Genomic DNA, 18,650 nt, shown 5'->3' with positions numbered 1-18,650 from the left:
TGGTGTGTTAACAAGCGTTTAGACTCATGAATGCCACATAGAATTGACTTTCTATTTTTTAAAAAGATATAGATATTGTTGTCGTTTGACTTGGATCATAAGAGCTCGACGTTTCCAACAGACCGTGATCACAGGTTAGGGTCAGTGAACTAAACAGTGTCACATGGAGGCAAATACAGTAACTTTTATTGGCACACCGTAAAATATAGTCATACAAATAAACACTTACAACATTAGACACATACACACACACACATGAAATTTGCCTATATAAGAGTTCATCTCAACAACTGAAATGAAGGCAAATGTTCATATCCCAGTGCATGAAAATAAAACTAAAAAACTCTGTGTGATAAAAACTTTGGTTATAAATGATATAAAAATACATTTATTTAAAAAGAACTGAGACAGCTCAGAGTTTCTCAGGAGGAAGGGAAGGTGTCATCACTTCAGACGACTCTCCTGGAGGAAAATCTGCTTCAATGGGCTCTTTGCACAACTCCAATACTTCCTGAACTTAGTGCTGCTCCTTCATTTCCTGTCTTACATTATTGGACAATCTGATTAATCCAGGTGTGTCTGACCATTGTGACTACTCAGACACACCTGGATTAATCAGGTTGTCCAATAATGTAAGACAGGAAACAAAGGAGCAGCATTAAAGGGATAGTTCAACATTTTGGCAAATTGGCCCATTGCCATAATCGCTATAGTCATAGCAGTAGGTTCGTTAACTTTATTTGTCGGTGTAAGCTATTTTTAGAACGGCGGAGGGGAGCAGCAGGCTGCTCAGGGCTATGCTATGGACGCTAAGGGAATTTCTTGGTTTCCCTCATCAAACTCATCAAATACAAAATCCCAAAACTCCAAAACATGGACAAGTTGTGACCTGCACATTCACCACGCTATGAGATAATAATGGAACGTTACGAAACTGAGCCTCTTTTGAGGTAAATACAGGGTAAATACAGAGTCTGCTTGCTGAAAAACTGTCCCTGAACGCAACGCGCATCAGCGGTTTTGCATGAATTTACCTCTAAAACAGCTCCGTCTCATAACGTTCTGTTATTGTCTCATAGCATGGTGAATGTGCAGCTCACAACTTGTCCACAACAGCGTTTTTGAGTTGTTGGGTTGTGTATTTGATGAGTTTGATGAGGGAAACCAAGAAATTCCCTTAGCGTCCATAGCATAGCCCTGAGCAGCCTGCCGCTTCGCTCCGCCGTTCTAAAAATAGCTTACACCGACAATTAAAGGTAACGAACCTACTGCTATGACTATAGCGATTATGGCAATGGGCCAATTTGCCAAAATGTTGAACTATCCCTTTAAGTCCAGGAAGTAGTGGAGCTGTGCAAAGAGCCCATTCAGCGTAACAAATAAAAGACGAGCCGGTCAGCACTCGGAGCTCCGCGTGTTCCCCGAGTCGGACGTGTAGGCGCTGCTCTTCTTGGAGAACTTGAGGGCGCTGAAGGAGACCCTCATCCTCTCCACCGTCCTCTCGCTCCGGCACAGCAGCGTGTTCTTCACGTGGTCCCTGAAGTCCTCGGAGATGAAGTAGTACACGAACGGGTCGATGCAGCTGTTGAGGCTGGCCAGGCACAGCGTGGTGACGTAGAAGCCGTAGGCGTTGTTGACGGCGCCGTTCAGCAGCAGGACGTAGTGCACCAGCAGCATGACGTTGCTGGGCGTGAAGCACAGCAGGAACATCACCAGCACCGTGACGATCAGCACCACGGCCTTGCGTCGCTTCTTGCCGATGGCGGGGTCGGACATGCTGTTCCTGAGGGTCTTCAGCATGAGGACGTAGGAGATGATGCACAGGACGGTGGGCACCACGAAGCCCAGAGTTCCCATCGTCAGGAAGTAGCCCGCCGCTATCTTCTTATCACCGGGCCTGGTGACGTCGTGGCAGGTGCGGATCTTCAGGTTGGCCACGCGGACCTCTTGGTCGTACAGGTAGAGGGGGATGGTGAGGAGCCAGACCACCGCCCAGATCGCCACGGAGACGCAGACGGCCAGGCGGTTGCTGCTCTGCCGCCGGGACAACGGGTACACCACGGCCCAGTAGCGCTGGATGCTGATGCAGGCGATGAAGGCGATGGAGCAGTACATGTTGCCGTAGAAGAACGCCACCAGCACTTTGCACAGGCCGGATCCGTAGATCCAGTCGTTGCCGTTGAAGTGGTAGGCGATCTTCAGAGGCACCCAGATCACGAAGAGCAGGTCGGCCATCGCCAGGTTGGCCATGTAGATCGCCGACGGGTGCTTGGTCTTGGTCCTGAAGAGGAAGACCCACACGGCCATGGCGTTGGTGGGCAGCGCCACCACAAAGACCACGATGTAGACGACGGGGAGGAAGACGGTGGTGAGGCGGCTGCTCAGGACCTGGTGGGCCTGGGGGGTGACCCACACGCCTTCGCTGGTCTCCGTGCCCGAGAAGCCTCGCTCTTCTGCTGAGGTGCAACATGAGAAAAAAAGACATGAAAAGCAGAAGCGAAACCGGTTTGGACTCACACTGAACGTAGGAACACACAGACACAAACACAAACACACAGTTTCTTTCAGCCTCCAGCACTTAGACAACCACAGCTCAGCTTGACTCGTCTTTGTTAAAATGATCCATGTGATTATTTATTTCTTACAGTCAAACAAGACAATTAAAACTAAAGACAGAACCAAAACACAAAGCACCAAACAAACAAGGCCTGTACTCGACGTTTTTTTTTGTTTGTTTTTTTAATCCTCAATCTCTCAGGGCTGAATATTTCAAACAACAACAGCGCTGAAAACAAAAGAGCACACTTTACCTTTCATAAAGAAGCAGCCGTGAACGCAGCACGACAGCAGGAGCAGCTGGAGCCATCGCGACCTGAAGCTCATGGCTGCGGATATTTGGAGTCAAGCCCGCGGGTGCGGTCGGACCTCTCTGTGCTCAGCTGCAGCTCCGGTGATCCGTGTGGATCCGTGTCATAACAGCAGGTTTTACCACCTGTGTGATGTCATCCGGTCAGGTGACTGCGCGTGCCCACACTTAACACGACTCAGACAGACACGCCTATCAGGATGTTGTCGGCGGTCCAAGTGTGCAATTCTTTCTTTCCTTCCCCTATTTTCGTCACGTTATGTGTGTGTCTGCTGATCAATATCAGATAAAACCTGATTGAATGTGACCGTTATATGCCAGTAAATATAACTAATGATAATTTAAAACATGATAAGCTATCATATATCAAGAGTGAAGTTGCCATAAATGTCACCTACAAGATGATTTATTATTATTATCACACATTCACATAATCCGGGTATTTAAAGATATAAGATTACACATAGATTAAATACTCCTAATAGAATTTATATATCCATTTATATTAAACTTTTTTATATGCTAAATATATGTTTAGAGCTAGGCTCTGAATTTTATTTGTAGCTTATATGCAAACACTTTTCTGTAATGTATATAATAGCAACATGCTAGGCTATAGGATTTATAAGCATATACAAATACACACAATTGCTTCAGTTTGATCTAATATGTCAACAAATGGCATTAATCCAGTTTCTAACAGGTTTAGAATATAGTGTTATTACATATTCAAAATTTAAATCTTAGTAGGCTATGTATAGTTGCCCTCCTATTGTGATTATTTTATCAATTTAAAATGAATGTTTAAGCCAACACAATTTGAGAAACACAGTAGTATCGAGGTGAGGGTATTTCCTAAACCTTTTTGTGTGATGATTGTGTTTACATGCTCACCAGTACCCTGTGACTGGGCCTGTTGTGGTGTATTTTTAGAAAGATCTTATCCCAGTTTTGAGGAACTCAGCTAGTTTTTTCTGATAGACGCCAGTTGCCAGGAGATAAACATCATATCCAGGTTACTGAAAAAACAAAACACACGATCAGAGACCATGATTCATTTCACCTGATAAAGTATTAAAGGGCAGCTCAAAACTCAAAAAAGGGACAATAATGCACTTATATAGAAGAACTTGCATGATCTCATGAAGAGTTTTCCTTCACATGTAAAACTGTGTGTAGGTGTGTGTGTTAAGTGATATGTTACTGCATGAATGCACAAATACAGTAAATGTGTGTGAAAAGCAGCCAAACCGTCGAGATTATAACGCCACATCCATCTCCTCACCATCAATATCTTATTTTTCATCCAAAACACCTTAAAGAAGCTGAACATTGACAAAACCAAATGTAAAACACTCCCTGTCATTTCACCAAATAGCTATAAAGTCATTTGACTTTTATTTTAACAAAAACTCATGAGTCATTGGGTTTTGGACCGTCTGATTAATCAATATAGACATCGATACGCCACAGTCAGAGGTGATTCAGTCTGTTCATTTTCATTTTTAGTTAATCAGCGCTATCTGCTGGAAGAAGGAAGAGTCTTGACAGAGGTGTGTAGAGTGACAGTTTTAATAGGATACACATTCAGCACTGCACATTGTACACCAGTAGGTGGCAGCGTACAACTTATAACTATAAGTGATGCATTGTTCACATAGTTGTTTGTGTCTATAAAATTCTACAGGAAAAAAGAGAAGAAATGTTGTAAGTTCATGTTTCAAAAAAAGTACAAAGTAAAACATAGCCTATAAAACGAGTGCTTGAAAAAATAAGCTTTTCTCTAGAATAAGATACAAAAAACGTAACATGTATAGACTTTTGTCAAAAGCTTTTATACATATGGTGCAAACATAAAAGCATTTCAACTGGGATGTCACATCTCGACATTCAACATTCCTTTATAATGATGAGAGAAAAACTCAGACGGTGGGTTAAAACCTTACAGATAAGCTATAACATAGCCTATAAATCCTTCAGAGAGAGTAAGTGAAGTGGTGCTTATCCTACTACTACAACTACTCAGACCAGTAATTTCTTGCACTGGCTGTTGAGGTTTGTTTGAGAGTCCACTTCAGTGACTGTAGTGCTGTTTTTGGAGCTTTGTGTTCGGCTGGATTTGAGAATCGGTGTGGCGCTGGATCTGCATGGATCAGATGAGGTTTGACTGATGCCCCCGCTTCCTGAGATCTTGTGACACCCCAGGGTGCTGGCCAGTTGTTCCTGGCACTGGGACGATCCAAAGTAGTAGAACAAAGGATCGAGGAGGCAGTTGAGACTTCCCAGACACATAAAGACCAGATAGGCAGCGTAAGAGCCGACGGGGGTGTCGATTTTCTTGAGGTCTGCAGTGTACTGCAGGTAGTGGGCGAGCAGGAGGCAGTTTGTGGGCGTGAAGCACAGCACGAATATCACCAGCACTGTGACAGACATCACTATGGCTCTGGTTCTTCTGCGCTTGCTTCCTGTGTCCCCCTTTGGGACCCGGCTCAGAGACCAGATCACACGAGCGTAGGACACCAGAGTAACGAGCAGTGGCAGGAAGAAGAGGGCGAGGCTCAAGGTGGTGAAGTAGATCCTGTAGTTCCAGATCAGCTCGTGAACAGGTAGGACGTCGTGGCACGTGGTGATGTTCAGCTGACTGAGGTGGTAGGTCTGGTCGGAGAGGACGAGGGGCACGGTGCCGACGAGGGACAGGATCCACATGGCTGCACAGGCTATGATGGAGTTCCTCGGCGTCCTCCAAGTCAGGGAGTCGATGGGGTAGACGACGGCGAGGAGACGGTCCACGCTGATGCAAGCTATGAGCAGGACAGAGCAATACATGTTCCAGTAAAAGGCTGCAGTGACCACGCGGCACATGAACGGCCCGAACACCCAGTTGTTGCCGCTAAAGTGGTAGAAGATCTTGAAGGGGAGCAGCGCGGCAAAGAGCAGGTCCGCACAGGCCAGGTTCAACATGTAGATCACCGCCGGCTTCTTGGGCCGGATCTTCAGGGAGAAGGCCACCACGCTGCAGATGTTGATGGGCAGGCTGATGAGGCAGACCACGGTGTAGAAGGAAGGGATGAAGATGGTGGACATCGGGCCGGTGAGGAACAGCAGAGCCTCTTCTGAGACCTCCAGCCTCCAGGAGCCAACTTCTGGGAGGGGGCTGGTATTATTATTCTCCACGACAATTACAAAGTCATTAGACCTGTGCATGACCAACACATCAGGGTACCACCCGGGAAAGGATAGGTAAATCTTGTTTATGGGGTCTGAAGAAAGAAAAAGAGTCAGAGAGCGTCCAGATATAGGCCAATAACAGTTAAAGACTGTTTAATCAGGCTGTTAATACATATTTTTATTCACATTACCTGTAGTTACCTGTTGTAACTAGAGCTCCAGAGAGAAGCTAAAAGACGAGATAGGAAACTATACTGAGATGGTTTTGAGTTCTTCAAAATTCAAATATCTTCTTATGGATCAATATTTAGCCTAATATAAAACACAATAAAAAGTGTAAATTATAAGAATCTTAAGTTGCTTTTTTTGTAGAAAAAATTTACTGGCTGCAGAATCGCAAACAGAAATATTTTTTAGTTTTCTACTATAGTAAATTGAATATCTAATCAGAGTATCAAACAATTTACATAACTTTTGTTTTTAGTCAAATTGAACAACTGAGAGTAAGTCATTTGGAACAAACAATAAATAAACTAAAGATCAAAAAGTGATGTACAAATGTTTTTGTATTAATTTATTGGAGGATTAATCAGAATGAAAGATTAACCCTGCTAATAAACCAATGATACAAATGATAATTGTTCAATTATTCTGAGTCAAAACAAGAAACACTAATTAGTTGGAATGTGATTAAAATATTGCTATATTAGAGCTAATAGAATTAGCTGATTTATCAATAATCAGCTGCTTTTTTGTTCATAAATCAGTTCAGTAACATAAATACGTTTCAAGGCATGTTAATGTACAACACAAAATGATTTTAAACAATGTTAAGCACAAGCACAGAAGTTGTTTTAAATGAGAAACCGTGCTCTTACCTACATCCTGAGTGGTCACGACCTCCACAGATTCATAGTGACCCCAATCCGTCCCCCCAACCGTTCCTACATAAGGCGGCAAACATCAGCAAAACAGAGGATTAATGTTCCATCAGTTAGGCTAACTTACATTGCAGCACGCAGCTGAAATTGGCAGCCGCGGTGGCCTTGTCAGTGATCAATCCACATTACACCGATTAAAGAAGGGGAAAGGCTGACAGCCCCCCCCCCCACCCCACATTGGCACCCCTGCTCTTACCATTCTCGGTTGCAGCTGAGACAGCACATGCGCAGACCAGGACCACCAGGAAAGTTGGTGGAAACATTTTACTGGAGAGAAAAATAAAGTGACGATGGGAGAAAAATAGGTTTCTTTTTTTGAAAACGTGTTCAAAATGTTTAATCTGCGTCGAACTCTGCATGTGTCTCCGACCTCCTCCAGACTCTTTCTGCTTCTGCTCACGAATTACTCTGAGTGTGTGTCCAGTCCCCATCACTCTGACAGCCAATCGGATTGTGAGCTGTCTTGTTTTTGGTGAAAATATCTGGTCCCTGTAAGGAATAGGAATATAAAGCAAAAACATAGATGGGTTTATTATGACACAGTTAGTTTGTCTGAGGAACAGCCTGATTTGTTCAGTTTATTTAATACATATAAGGCTTATAAAAGTGCAGCAGCCATTTGGACCCACTCCAAATAGCCTCCTTTTATAGGTTGAAACTGCATTGTTGTTTCTTAATCTAATAACAGAGCGAAGATTTATACATATTTCAAATATGTTCTCCATATTTAGGTTGGAGACTTTTCATGTTCAGATTTTCCACAGATATATAGTACAGTACGCTACAGCACAGTTTGTGTGCCATTACTTCTCCAACGTGAAGCAAGATCCCTAGAGGTGCTTAAGTGCTTCCTTTGTTTGTAGCAGACAAAAACCAAACCACATCAGATCAACAGTAAGATGAGCTGAAACCACTAAAATGACCAATGATGGCGCAGACTGGAATTCCAATTTGTGGTCTTTATTTAGGGAGATAGTGAAAGCAGGATGAGCTCGGAGCTGTTCGACTCATTTATCCTTTGCTTTGAATCCACTGGGACTCAATTTGTGAGCTCACCGCCAGGATAAACTTACTTCCTTACACAAATATTATTCAGGAACAACCAGTTTTTTTTTTATTAGTTCAAACCAATTTGATTTGAAGAGGTGAGATCCTTTCAAGATTAGAGGCTTTCTTGGCATTTTGAGCGATAGCGGGTAATCACTTTCTAGAGAAGAGTTAGGCTAGATGAGAAGAAGATTGATGCTGCCCTCTTACCTGTGTGTGCAGGAGAGTTCACACTTTTAGAGTTCACACATTAACACATCACATTGTTCCTGGAGTCAGTTTCCACTACAGGTTGGGCAGACAATCAGGGGAAAGTCGAAGCTGTGGCCCTGATCTGTCGCAGAGTTATTGTTACAGTTGCTGCTGCAGAGGGACACATTTCATTCATAATTGTATTTTGGCTCTCTCTGGCTCTGCTAATGCTAATGTTACCAGTAGCTAGAGGTGTAGGCTAAACTGAGGCTACAGTTAGCTTTTGCTACGTTTTCTGCAAGGACTAAAACCTCCTTATCTCACAGGAGTACCCCAGGGATCCATACTGGGGCCCCTTCTCTTTGCAGTATGCAATGTAATGTTAGGCTATAGTTTAATTTGCATTTAGTAGCTTTTAATAATCATCTTAATTTCTACTTAATTTGATACATTTTTAACCATTCACATGCACACACTGAACACTTTGTTTGTATGAAAAACAAGTCACCTTAAAAATTAGTAGGGAAGACCAGGGATGGTTGTAACATTCTTCATTGTTGTTACAACTAATCAGGACCCTTGTAGCCATGAACTAGCTAGCTAATAACTAAAACATTAGCACTAACAACTTGCATGAGGGATATCTACATAGACACACAATAAGATGTAAGTCTGATGAGTTTAACTACAAAGCAGGCAATGCCATAACAAAATAAATGAAGTTAGAAATAAAAAAACATGGCTCAAAATTATTTTTTTCCTTTTAAAATTGTGTCTACCACAGGGTGCTACTTCCTCACATATGGAAATAGGACTAAACTGAGCATATACAGTATAGAGTCAATCAGTTGTGCCTTATCGGAGAAATTGGAAGTGTTAAAATTGACCCATGTTACAACCATCCCCCCCGGTCTCCCTTATGGTAAAATGCAATTTAAGCACAGCAGCTTAGGTCTAAACTGGAAATGGGCCAAACAGTCATTAGTGAACATGTGTGATTTAAAAACTCAAAAATATAACTCCACATCCATCTCACATCCACTCATACCATATTTTTCGTCAAAAACACTTTAAAGAAACTGGACATTGACAAAAAGCGAATGCAAAACACTCAATGTCATTTCACCAAATAGCTATGAACTAACATTTGACTTTTATTTAACAAAAACTCATGAGTCATTGGATTTTGGACTGTCTGAATAATCCATAATAATAAAGATGGTTCGTCACTGCCCAGTGGAGATCAGGGGTATTTTGTCTTTCAACACTTTGATATTTCTCAGCATCAATACACCACAGTGTGATAGGGGTGATTATGTCTTTCCAGTTTTATTCATAGTAAATCAGCGCTATCTGCTGGAAGAGGGAAGAGTCTTGACAGGTGGTGTGTAGAGTGACAGTTTTAATAGGATACACATTCAGCACTGCACATTGTACACCAGTAGGTGGCAGCGTACAACTTATAACTATAAGTGATGCATTGTTCACATAGTTGTTTGTGTCTATAAAATTCTACAGGAAAAAAGAGAAGAAATGTTGTAAGTTCATGTTTCAAAAAAAGTACAAAGTATAGCCTATAAAATGAGTGCTTGAAAAAATAAGCTTTTCTCTAGAATAAGATACAAAAAACGTAACATGTATAGACTTTTGTCAAAAGCTTTTATACATATGGTGCAAAAATAAAAGCATTTCAACTGGGATGTCACATCTCGACATTCGACATTCCTTTATAATGATGAGAGAAAAACTCAGACGGTGGGTTAAAACCTTACAGATAAGCTATAACATAACCTATAAATCACATTATAACATTATAACATTATAACATTCTTAAAAAATATGATTTTCTAGATTTTGATAATTTCATGTTCTACTCTGATGTTTGTCTGATGTTTAAAATTATTCATAACCTGGCACCCCCTCCCCTCGTGGAATGCCTATCCTGCCCCAGCAGTGGCAGAGCTGGCAGGACTAGAGCATCTATTCGGGGTGACTGGGTGCCACAGTTCAGAAGAACAGCTTTTGGACAATCTGCTTTCTCCATTAAAGTCATAGGGAGGTGGAATTCTATACCTACACACATAAGAGACTCAGGAAGCCTAGTAGAATTTAAGTCAAGCCTAAAGCTCTGGCTAAAAGAAACACAAAAGTGTAACCATCTATGATTGACAGGCCTGTACTCTGATCACATTGATGGAACTTTATGTATTGTCTCATTTTTATGTATTGTAGCCTATTTAGTGTACTGACGGTCGTTGTTTCTTCTGTCTGCCTGTCCAGGGACAACAGATGTAAATTAGCTGTCAGCTAACTCTGGTACAATTACCTTAATTGTGCACTGTCCCTGTAAAAATAAAGTAATAAAAAAAAAAAGAGTGAGTAAGTGAAGTGGTGCTTATCCTACTACTACAACTACTCAGACCAGTAATTTCTTGCACTGGCTGTTGAGGTTTGTTTGAGAGTCCACTTCAGTGACTGTAGTATTGTTTTTGGAGCTTTGTGTTCGGCTGGATTTGAGAATCGGTGTGGCGCTGGATCTGCATGGATCAGATGAGGTTTGACTGATGCCCCCGCTTCCTGAGATCTTGTGACACCCCAGGGTGCTGGCCAGTTGTTCCTGGCACTGGGACGATCCAAAGTAGTAGAACAAAGGATCGAGGAGGCAGTTGAGACTTCCCAGACACATAAAGACCAGATAGGCAGCGTAAGAGCCGACGGGGGTGTCAATTTTCTTGAGGTCTGCAGTGTACTGCAGGTAGTGGGCGAGCAGGAGGCAGTTTGTGGGCGTGAAGCACAGCACGAATATCACCAGCACCGTGACAGACATTACTATGGCTCTGGTTCTTCTGCGCTTGCTTCCTGTGTCCCCCTTTGGGACCCGGCTCAGAGACCAGATCACACGAGCGTAGGATACTAGGGTAACGAGCAGTGGCAGGAAGAAGAGGGCGAGGCTCAAGGTGGTGAAGTAGATCCTGTAGTTCCAGATCAGCTCGTGAACAGGTAGGACGTCGTGGCACGTGGTGATGTTCAGCTGACTGAGGTGGTAGGTCTGGTTGGAGAGGACGAGGGGCACGGTGCCGGCGAGGGACAGGATCCACATGGCTGCACAGGCTATGATGGAGTTCCTCGGCGTCCTCCAAGTCAGAGAGTCGATGGGGTAGACAATGGCGAGGAGACGGTCCACGCTGATGCAAGCTATGAGCAGGACAGAGCAATACATGTTCCAGTAAAAGGCTGCGGTGACCACGCGGCACATGAGCGGTCCGAACACCCAGTTGTTGCTGCTAAAGTGGTAGAAGATCTTGAAGGGGAGCAGCGCGGCAAAGAGCAGGTCCGCACAGGCCAGGTTCAACATGTAGATCACCGCCGGCTTCTTGGGCCGGATCTTCAGGGAGAAGGCCACCACGCTGCAGATGTTGATGGGCAGGCTGATGAGGCAGACCACGGTGTAGAAGGAAGGGATGAAGATGGTGGACATCGGGCCGGTGAGGAACAGCAGAGCCTCTTCTGAGACCTCCAGCCTCCAGGAGCCAACTTCTGGGAGGGGGCTGGTATTATTATTCTCCACGACAATTACAAAGTCATTAGACCTGTGCATGACCAACACATCAGGGTCCCACCCGGGAAAGGATAGGTAAATCTTGTTTATGGGGTCTGAAGAAAGAAAAAGAGTCAGAGAGCGTCCAGATATAGGCCAATAACAGTTAAAGACTGTTTAATCAGGCTGTTAATACATATTTTTATTCACATTACCTGTAGTTACCTGTTGTAACTAGAGCTCCAGAGAGAAGCTAAAAGACGAGATAGGAAACTATACTGAGATGGTTTTGAGTTCTTCAAAATTCAAATATCTTCTTATGGATCAATATTTAGCCTAATATAAAACACAATAAAAAGTGTAAATTATAAGAATCTTAAGTTGCTTTTTTTGTAGAAAAAATTTACTGGCTGCAGAATCGCAAACAGAAATATTTTTTAGTTTTCTACTATAGTAAATTGGATATCTAATCAGAATATCAAACAATTTACATAACTTTTGTTTTTAGTCAAATTGAACAACTGAGAGTAAGTCATTTGGAACAAACAATAAATAAACTAAAGATCAAAAAGTGATGTACAAATGTTTTTGTATTAATTTATTGGAGGATTAATCAGAATGAAAGATTAACCCTGCTAATAAACCAATGATACAAATGATAATTGTTCAATTATTCTGAGTCAAAACAAGAAACACTAATTAGTTGGAATGTGATTAAAATATTGCTATATTAGAGCTAATAGAATTAGCTGATTTATCAATAATCAGCTGCTTTTTTGTTCATAAATCAGTTCAGTAACATAAATACGTTTCAAGGCATGTTAATGTACAACACAAAATGATTTTAAACAATGTTAAGCACAAGCACAGAAGTTGTTTTAAATGAGAAACCGTGCTCTTACCTACATCCTGAGTGGTCACGACCTCCACAGATTCATAGTGACCCCAATCCGTCCCCCCAACCGTTCCTACATAAGGCGGCAAACATCAGCAAAACAGAGGATTAATGTTCCATCAGTTAGGCTAATTTACATGGCAGCACGCAGCTGAAATTGGCAGCCGCGGTGGCCTTGTCAGTGATCAATCCACATTACACAGATTAAAGAAGGGGAAAGGCTGAAAGCCCCCCTCCACCCCCCATTGGCACCCCTGCTCTTACCATTCGTGGTCGCAGCTGAGACAGCACATGCGCAGACCAGGACCACCAGGAAAGTTGGTGGAAACATTTTACTGGAGAGAAAAATAAAGTGACGATGGGAGAAAAATAGGTAATTTTTTTGAGAACGTGTTCAAAATGTTTAATCTGCGTCGAACTCTGCGTGTGTCTCCGACCTCCTCCAGACTCTTTCTGCTTCTGCTCACAAATTAGTCTGAGTGTGTGTCCAGTCCCCATCACACTGACAGCCAATCGGATCATGAGCTGTCTTGTTTTTGGTGAAAATATCTGGTCCCTGTAAGGAACAGGGATAGAAAGCAAAAACATAGATGGGTTTATTATGACACAGTTAGTTTGTCTGAGGAACAGCCTGATTTGTTCAGTTTATTTAATACATATAAGGCTTATAAAAGTGCACAGCAGCCATTGGGACCCACTCGAACAGCCTCCTTTTATAGGCTGAAACTGCAGTGTTGTTTCTGAATCTAATAACAGAGTGAAGATTGGCCCCTACAGCTATGAAATAGCTTTAAGTCAATGGGACGGGCGAAAAAAAAAAAAGCGAAAAAGACCAATCATTGGAGTTTAACAAACGTCTACTGCTCAGGCATACTTTTACCTATAGAGACTTCATTTAAACTCTAAACAGTAGACACAAGTCTTATGTATTGGCGTATTATTCCATGTTTTGATAGGTCATATAGTTTTTGATCAATCCCTGATCAATGACCATGATCATTTTTGGAGAAATTATGAGATTATAATGGGTGTGTATTGCACGGAATGTTCGTGTCAGAGTGGGTGACATCATTAGTTAGAGTGGGAGAAAGCCCAGAAAAACTCCAGATTTTTTCTCTTTCCACACTCGGCCCGGCCACAATTTACACTCTACACACATCATCTTTTCAGAAAATTGTAGACAAACTTGTTCTGTCTCTCACCATGTGCTCAAAATATCAGAAAGACTTACAGAATTTATAGAATCAGCCTCTGAGTGCGGCCACGTCTGTCTCTGCTCCTTATTGACTCCAATACAAAGACTTTCTGAGAGAAGCAGAATGGACCGATGTTTTAAAACTGCCAGCGTCTCCAAAATATTTCCTGTAGAAACACCAAATCGTACCAAATTTTTCAGGAAGTCCTTAGAGCACCGTTGATCTGTGTTTTGTTCTGATAGGAGTTACCGTTTTGTCACAGTAAGCCTAAATGCGAGACCGGTGCAGAGGCAGAAAATCGCTCTTTCGCAACGTTTCTGTCTGCCTCAGCCTGGGGGGCCCCTATCATCATTGGCAACCAGCTCAAGTTGTCGTGGTAACCTCTGTGATTCTCAGGCCAGAGCTCGTTAACTTCATAAACAATCCACCTGGTGCTCGTTTAAATGTTTGTAAACACATACACAGCTCAGACTGATACAGGATGTTGCTCCCTGTTGTACTTAATTGACTTCTCTCTCAAAGCTCTGTGCTCATTATGGGCTGCTTTTTTTTTTTTACTTTTATCCACTTTTTTCCGAACGTCAAAAACGTAAGCCTGTTTTGCCGGTTTTGCTCTTCCGGTGGAATTTTATGTTTACGTTTCCATGGTTTCGGTAGTCGCGGTAAATGCATGGATTTTTTAAAAAATTTTTCAATGAAAATCTGTAAAGCGCATGGATCATCACACCAGCTTTTAACAGTGGATATCACACAAATTGACATCCGTGTTAAAAGCCAGCGTTAATAGATCCATGCGTTTACCGCAACTATGACAACGACTGAAAACCATGGAAACGTAAACGTACAATTCCACCAAACCGGCAAAACTGGCTTCCGGGTTTATAGGCTACCTATACGGTACATAGGCTACAGTTTGTGTGCCATTACCTCTCCAACGTGAAGCAAGATCCCTAGAGATGCTTAAGTGCTTCCTTTGTTTGTAGCAGACAAAAACCAAACCACATCAGATCAACAGTAAGGTGAGCTGAAACCATTAAAATGACCAATGATGGCGCAGACTGGAATTCCAATTTGTGGCCTTTATTTAGGGAGATAGTGAAAGCAGGATGAGCTCGGAGCTGTTCGACTCATTTATCCTTTGCTTTGAATCCACTGGGACTCAATTTGTGAGCTCACCGCCAGGATAAACTTACTTCCTTACAAAAATATTATTCAGGAACAACCAGTTTTTTTTTTTAGTTTAAACCAATTTGATTTGAAGAGGTGAGATCCTTTCAAGATTAGAGGCTTTCTTGGCATTTTGAGAGTTCACACATTAACACATCACATTGTTCCTGGAGTCGGTTTCCACTACAGGTTGGGTGGACAATCAGAGGAAAGTCGAAGCTGTGGCCCTGATCTGTCGCAGAGTTATTGTTACAGTTGCTGCTGCAGAGGGACACATTTCATTCATCATTGGTTTTCAGCTCTCTCTGGCTCTGCTAAAGCTAATGCTAATGTTACCAATAGCTCTTTATGAGAGGTGTAGGCTAAACTGAGGCTACAGTTAGCTTTTGCTACGTTAGGACTAAAACCTCCTTATCTCACAGGAGTACCCCAGGGATCCATAGTGGGGCCCCTTATATTTACATTTTGCAATGTAATGTTATAGTTTAATTTGCATTTAGTAGCATTTCAAACATCATCTTCTTTTCTTCTTATTTTGATACATATTTAAAACCATTCACATGCCAAAAAAAAACATGTCCACTTGTATGAGAAACAAATCACATTAAAAAATTAGTAGGCTAGGGGAGACCAGTGATGGTTGTAACATTCTTCATTGTTGTTACAACTAATCAGGACCCTTGTAGCCATTATTTAGCTAGCTAATAACTAAAACATTAGCACTAACAACTTGCATGAGGGATATCTACATAGACACACAATAAACATGTAAGTTTGATGAGTTTAACTACAAAGCAGGCGATGCCATATCAAAAATAAATTAAGTTTTAAAAAACAAACACTATCATGGCTCAAAATTAGTTTTTTTACTTTTAAAATTGTGGCCACATGGTGCTACTTCCTCACACATGGAAATAGGACTAAATTGAGCAGAGTCAATCAGATGATTCTTAACTTGTTCCTGAATGGAGAACTTGGAAGTGTTAAAATTGACCCACATTACAACCAAATACAACGTATGCACACCAGCTTATAGGTCTAAACTGGAAATGGGCCAAACAGTCTTTAGTGAACATGTGTGATTTAAAAACTCAAAAATATAGCCTAACTCCACATCCATCTCACATCCACTAGTAGCTACCATATTTTTTTTGTCAATAACACTGGACATTGACAAAAAGCAAATGCAAAACACTCAATGTCATTTCAGCAAATAGCTATGAACTAACATTTGACTTTTATTTAACAAAAACTTGTGAGTCATTGGATTTTGGACTGTCTGAATAATCCATAATAATAAAGATGGTTCGTCACTGCCCAGTGGAGCATATTTCTCAACATCAATACACCATAGTGTGATAGAGGTGATTCCGTCTTTCCAGTTTTATTCATAGTAAATCAGCGCTATCTGCTGGAAGAGGGAGGAGTCTTGACAGCTGGTGTATAGAGTGACAGTTTTAATACGATACACATTCAGCACTGCACATTTTACACCAGCAGGAGGCAGCATACAACTAGTAACTATAGTGATGCATTGTTCACATAGTTGTGTCTATAAAACTCTGTCACAATGAGAACATCCATCTTGAAACAATAGGAGGTAAAAAAAAAAAAAAAAGGAGAGAAATGTTGTATGTTCATGTTTCAAAAAAGTACAAAGTAAAACATATAAAACAAGTGCTTGAAAATAACCTTCATTGCATTTATACAAAATAAAACACAAAATACTTCATTAAATGTAACATTTATAGACTTATGTCATAAGCTTTTATACATATGGTGCAAAAATAAAAGCATTTCATAGTATCAAACGTTCAGATTCAGTAAAACAGTCTTGTCCAACCTCACATCTCGAAATCCTTCCGTTATAATGATGATAGAAAAACTCAGACGGTGGGTTAAAACCTTACAGATAAGCTTTGAGCTCTATTTACTTTATAATGAATCATATACATCCTTCAAAGAGTCAGTGAAGTGGTGCAAGGGGTCACATCTGCTCAGACCAGTAGTTTCTTGTACAGGTTACTTTGTAAAGAGTCCACTTCAGTGACTGTAGTATTGTTTTTGGAGCTTTGTGTTTGTCTGGATTTGAGAATCGGTCTGGCGCTGGATCTGCATGAATCAGAGGAGGTTTGACTGAAGCCACCGCTCCCTGAGATCTTGTGACACCCCAGGGTGCTGGCCAGTTGTCTCTGGCACTGGGACGATCCAAAGTAGTAGACCAAGGGGTCAAGGAGGCAGTTGAGACTTCCCAGACACATAAAGACCAGATAGGCAGCGTAAGAGCCGTCAGGGCTCTCCTGTTTGCTTGTGAGGCCTGCAGTGTACTGCAGGTAGTGGGCGAGCAGGAGGCAGTTTGTGGGCGTGAAGCACAGCACGAATATCACCAGCACCGTGACAGCCATCACTACGGCTCTGGTTCTTCTCCGCGAGCGTCCTATGATCCCCTTTGGGACCCGGCTCAGAGACCAGATCACACGAGCGTAGGATACTAGGGTAACGAGCAGCGGCAGGAAGAAGAGGGCGCAGCTCAGGATGGTGAAGTAGATTCTGTAGTTCCAGATCAGCTTTTGAGCAGGTTGGACGTCGTGGCACGTGGTGATGTTCAGCTGACTGAGGTGGTAGGTCTGGTCGGAGAGGACGAGGGGCACGGTGCCGACGAGGGACAGGATCCACATGGCTGCACAGGCTATGATGGAGTTCCTCGGCGTCCTCCAAGCCAGGGAGTCGATGGGGTAGACGACGGCGAGGCGACGATCCACGCTGATGCAAGCTATGAGCAGGACAGAGCAATACATGTTCCAGTAAAAGGCTGCGGTGACCACGCGGCACATGAGCGGTCCGAACACCCAGTCGTTGCCGCTAAAGTGGTAGAAGATCTTGAAGGGGAGCAGCGCGGCAAAGAGCAGGTCCGCACAGGCCAGGTTCAACATGTAGATCGCCGCCGGCTTCTTGGGCCGGATCTTCAGGGAGAAGGCCACCACGGCGCAGATGTTGATGGGCAGACTGATGAGGCAGACCACGGTGTAGAAGGAAGGGATGAAGATGGTGGACATCGGGCCGGTGAGGAACAGCAGAGCCTCCTCTGAGACCTCCAGCCTCCAGGAGCCAACTTCTGGGAGGGGGCTGGTATTATTATTCTCCACGACAATTACAAAGTCATTAGACCTGTGCATGACCAACACATCAGGGTACCACCCGGGAAAGGATAGGTAAATCTTGTTTATGGGGTCTGAAGAAAGAAAAAGAGTCAGAGAGCGTCCAGATATAGGCCAATAACAGTTAAAGACTGTTTAATCAGGCTGTTAATACATATTTTTATTCACATTACCTGTAGTTACCTGTTGTAACTAGAGCTCCAGAGAGAAGCTAAAAGACGAGATAGGAAACTATACTGAGATGGTTTTGAGTTCTTCAAAATTCAAATATCTTCTTATGGATCAATATTTAGCCTAATATAAAACACAATAAAAAGTGTAAACTAGAAAATTTCCTCTCGGGAAATTTTGAATGGGCCACGGGAGCTACTGCGGGTTGTGCCATCTCTGTCAACATGGGAATCAAACCCACGATCTTAAGGTCAAGACAGAGCTGATCAGACAGACACATGATCATCTTTCTATAAGCACTGATATGGAGG

At 42.5% G+C, this 18,650-nt stretch overlaps 1 protein-coding gene and 3 pseudogenes across 2 annotated transcripts; all 4 read right to left on the bottom strand.

The window, feature by feature from the left end:
• Positions 1 to 1,383: 1,383 nt before the first annotated feature.
• f2rl1.1 (coagulation factor II (thrombin) receptor-like 1, tandem duplicate 1) lies at positions 1,384 to 2,935 on the bottom strand. Its single transcript, XM_085793120.1, has 2 exons — positions 2,811 to 2,935; positions 1,384 to 2,456 (listed from the first exon to the last, which is right to left on the bottom strand). The coding sequence occupies exons 1-2, from the start codon at positions 2,881 to 2,883 to the stop codon at positions 1,396 to 1,398; spliced, it is 1,134 nt and encodes a 377-aa protein (XP_085649246.1). The 5' UTR covers positions 2,884 to 2,935; the 3' UTR covers positions 1,384 to 1,395.
• A 1,736-nt stretch (positions 2,936 to 4,671) lies between these two features.
• Positions 4,672 to 7,238, bottom strand: LOC146977138 (proteinase-activated receptor 1 pseudogene; annotated as a pseudogene).
• Positions 7,239 to 10,591: 3,353 nt separating this feature from the next.
• On the bottom strand, positions 10,592 to 11,731 carry LOC146977137 (proteinase-activated receptor 1 pseudogene; annotated as a pseudogene).
• A 4,729-nt stretch (positions 11,732 to 16,460) lies between these two features.
• LOC146977136 (proteinase-activated receptor 1 pseudogene) lies at positions 16,461 to 18,186 on the bottom strand (annotated as a pseudogene). The gene has a single exon (XR_015037305.1). The product of XR_015037305.1 is annotated as a proteinase-activated receptor 1 pseudogene (transcript).
• Positions 18,187 to 18,650: the final 464 nt, after the last annotated feature.

This window comes from Trachurus japonicus, chromosome 12, assembly GCF_045865225.1.
Source record: "Trachurus japonicus isolate A0001 chromosome 12, Traja_1.0".
Taxonomy (NCBI): Eukaryota; Metazoa; Chordata; class Actinopteri; order Carangiformes; family Carangidae; genus Trachurus; species Trachurus japonicus.
Note: the sequence above shows the minus strand (reverse complement) of the source record. Positions and strands in the feature narration are given on the sequence as shown.

Coding starts and splice junctions, on each gene's coding strand:
- f2rl1.1 (XM_085793120.1), bottom strand. CDS start 2,883: ATGAGCTTCAGGTCGCGATGGCTCCAGCTGCTCCTGCTGTCGTGCTGC. Junction 2,457..2,810: donor CGGCTGCTTCTTTATGAAAG/GTAAAGTGTGCT, acceptor GTTGCACCTCAG/CAGAAGAGCGAGGCTTCTCG.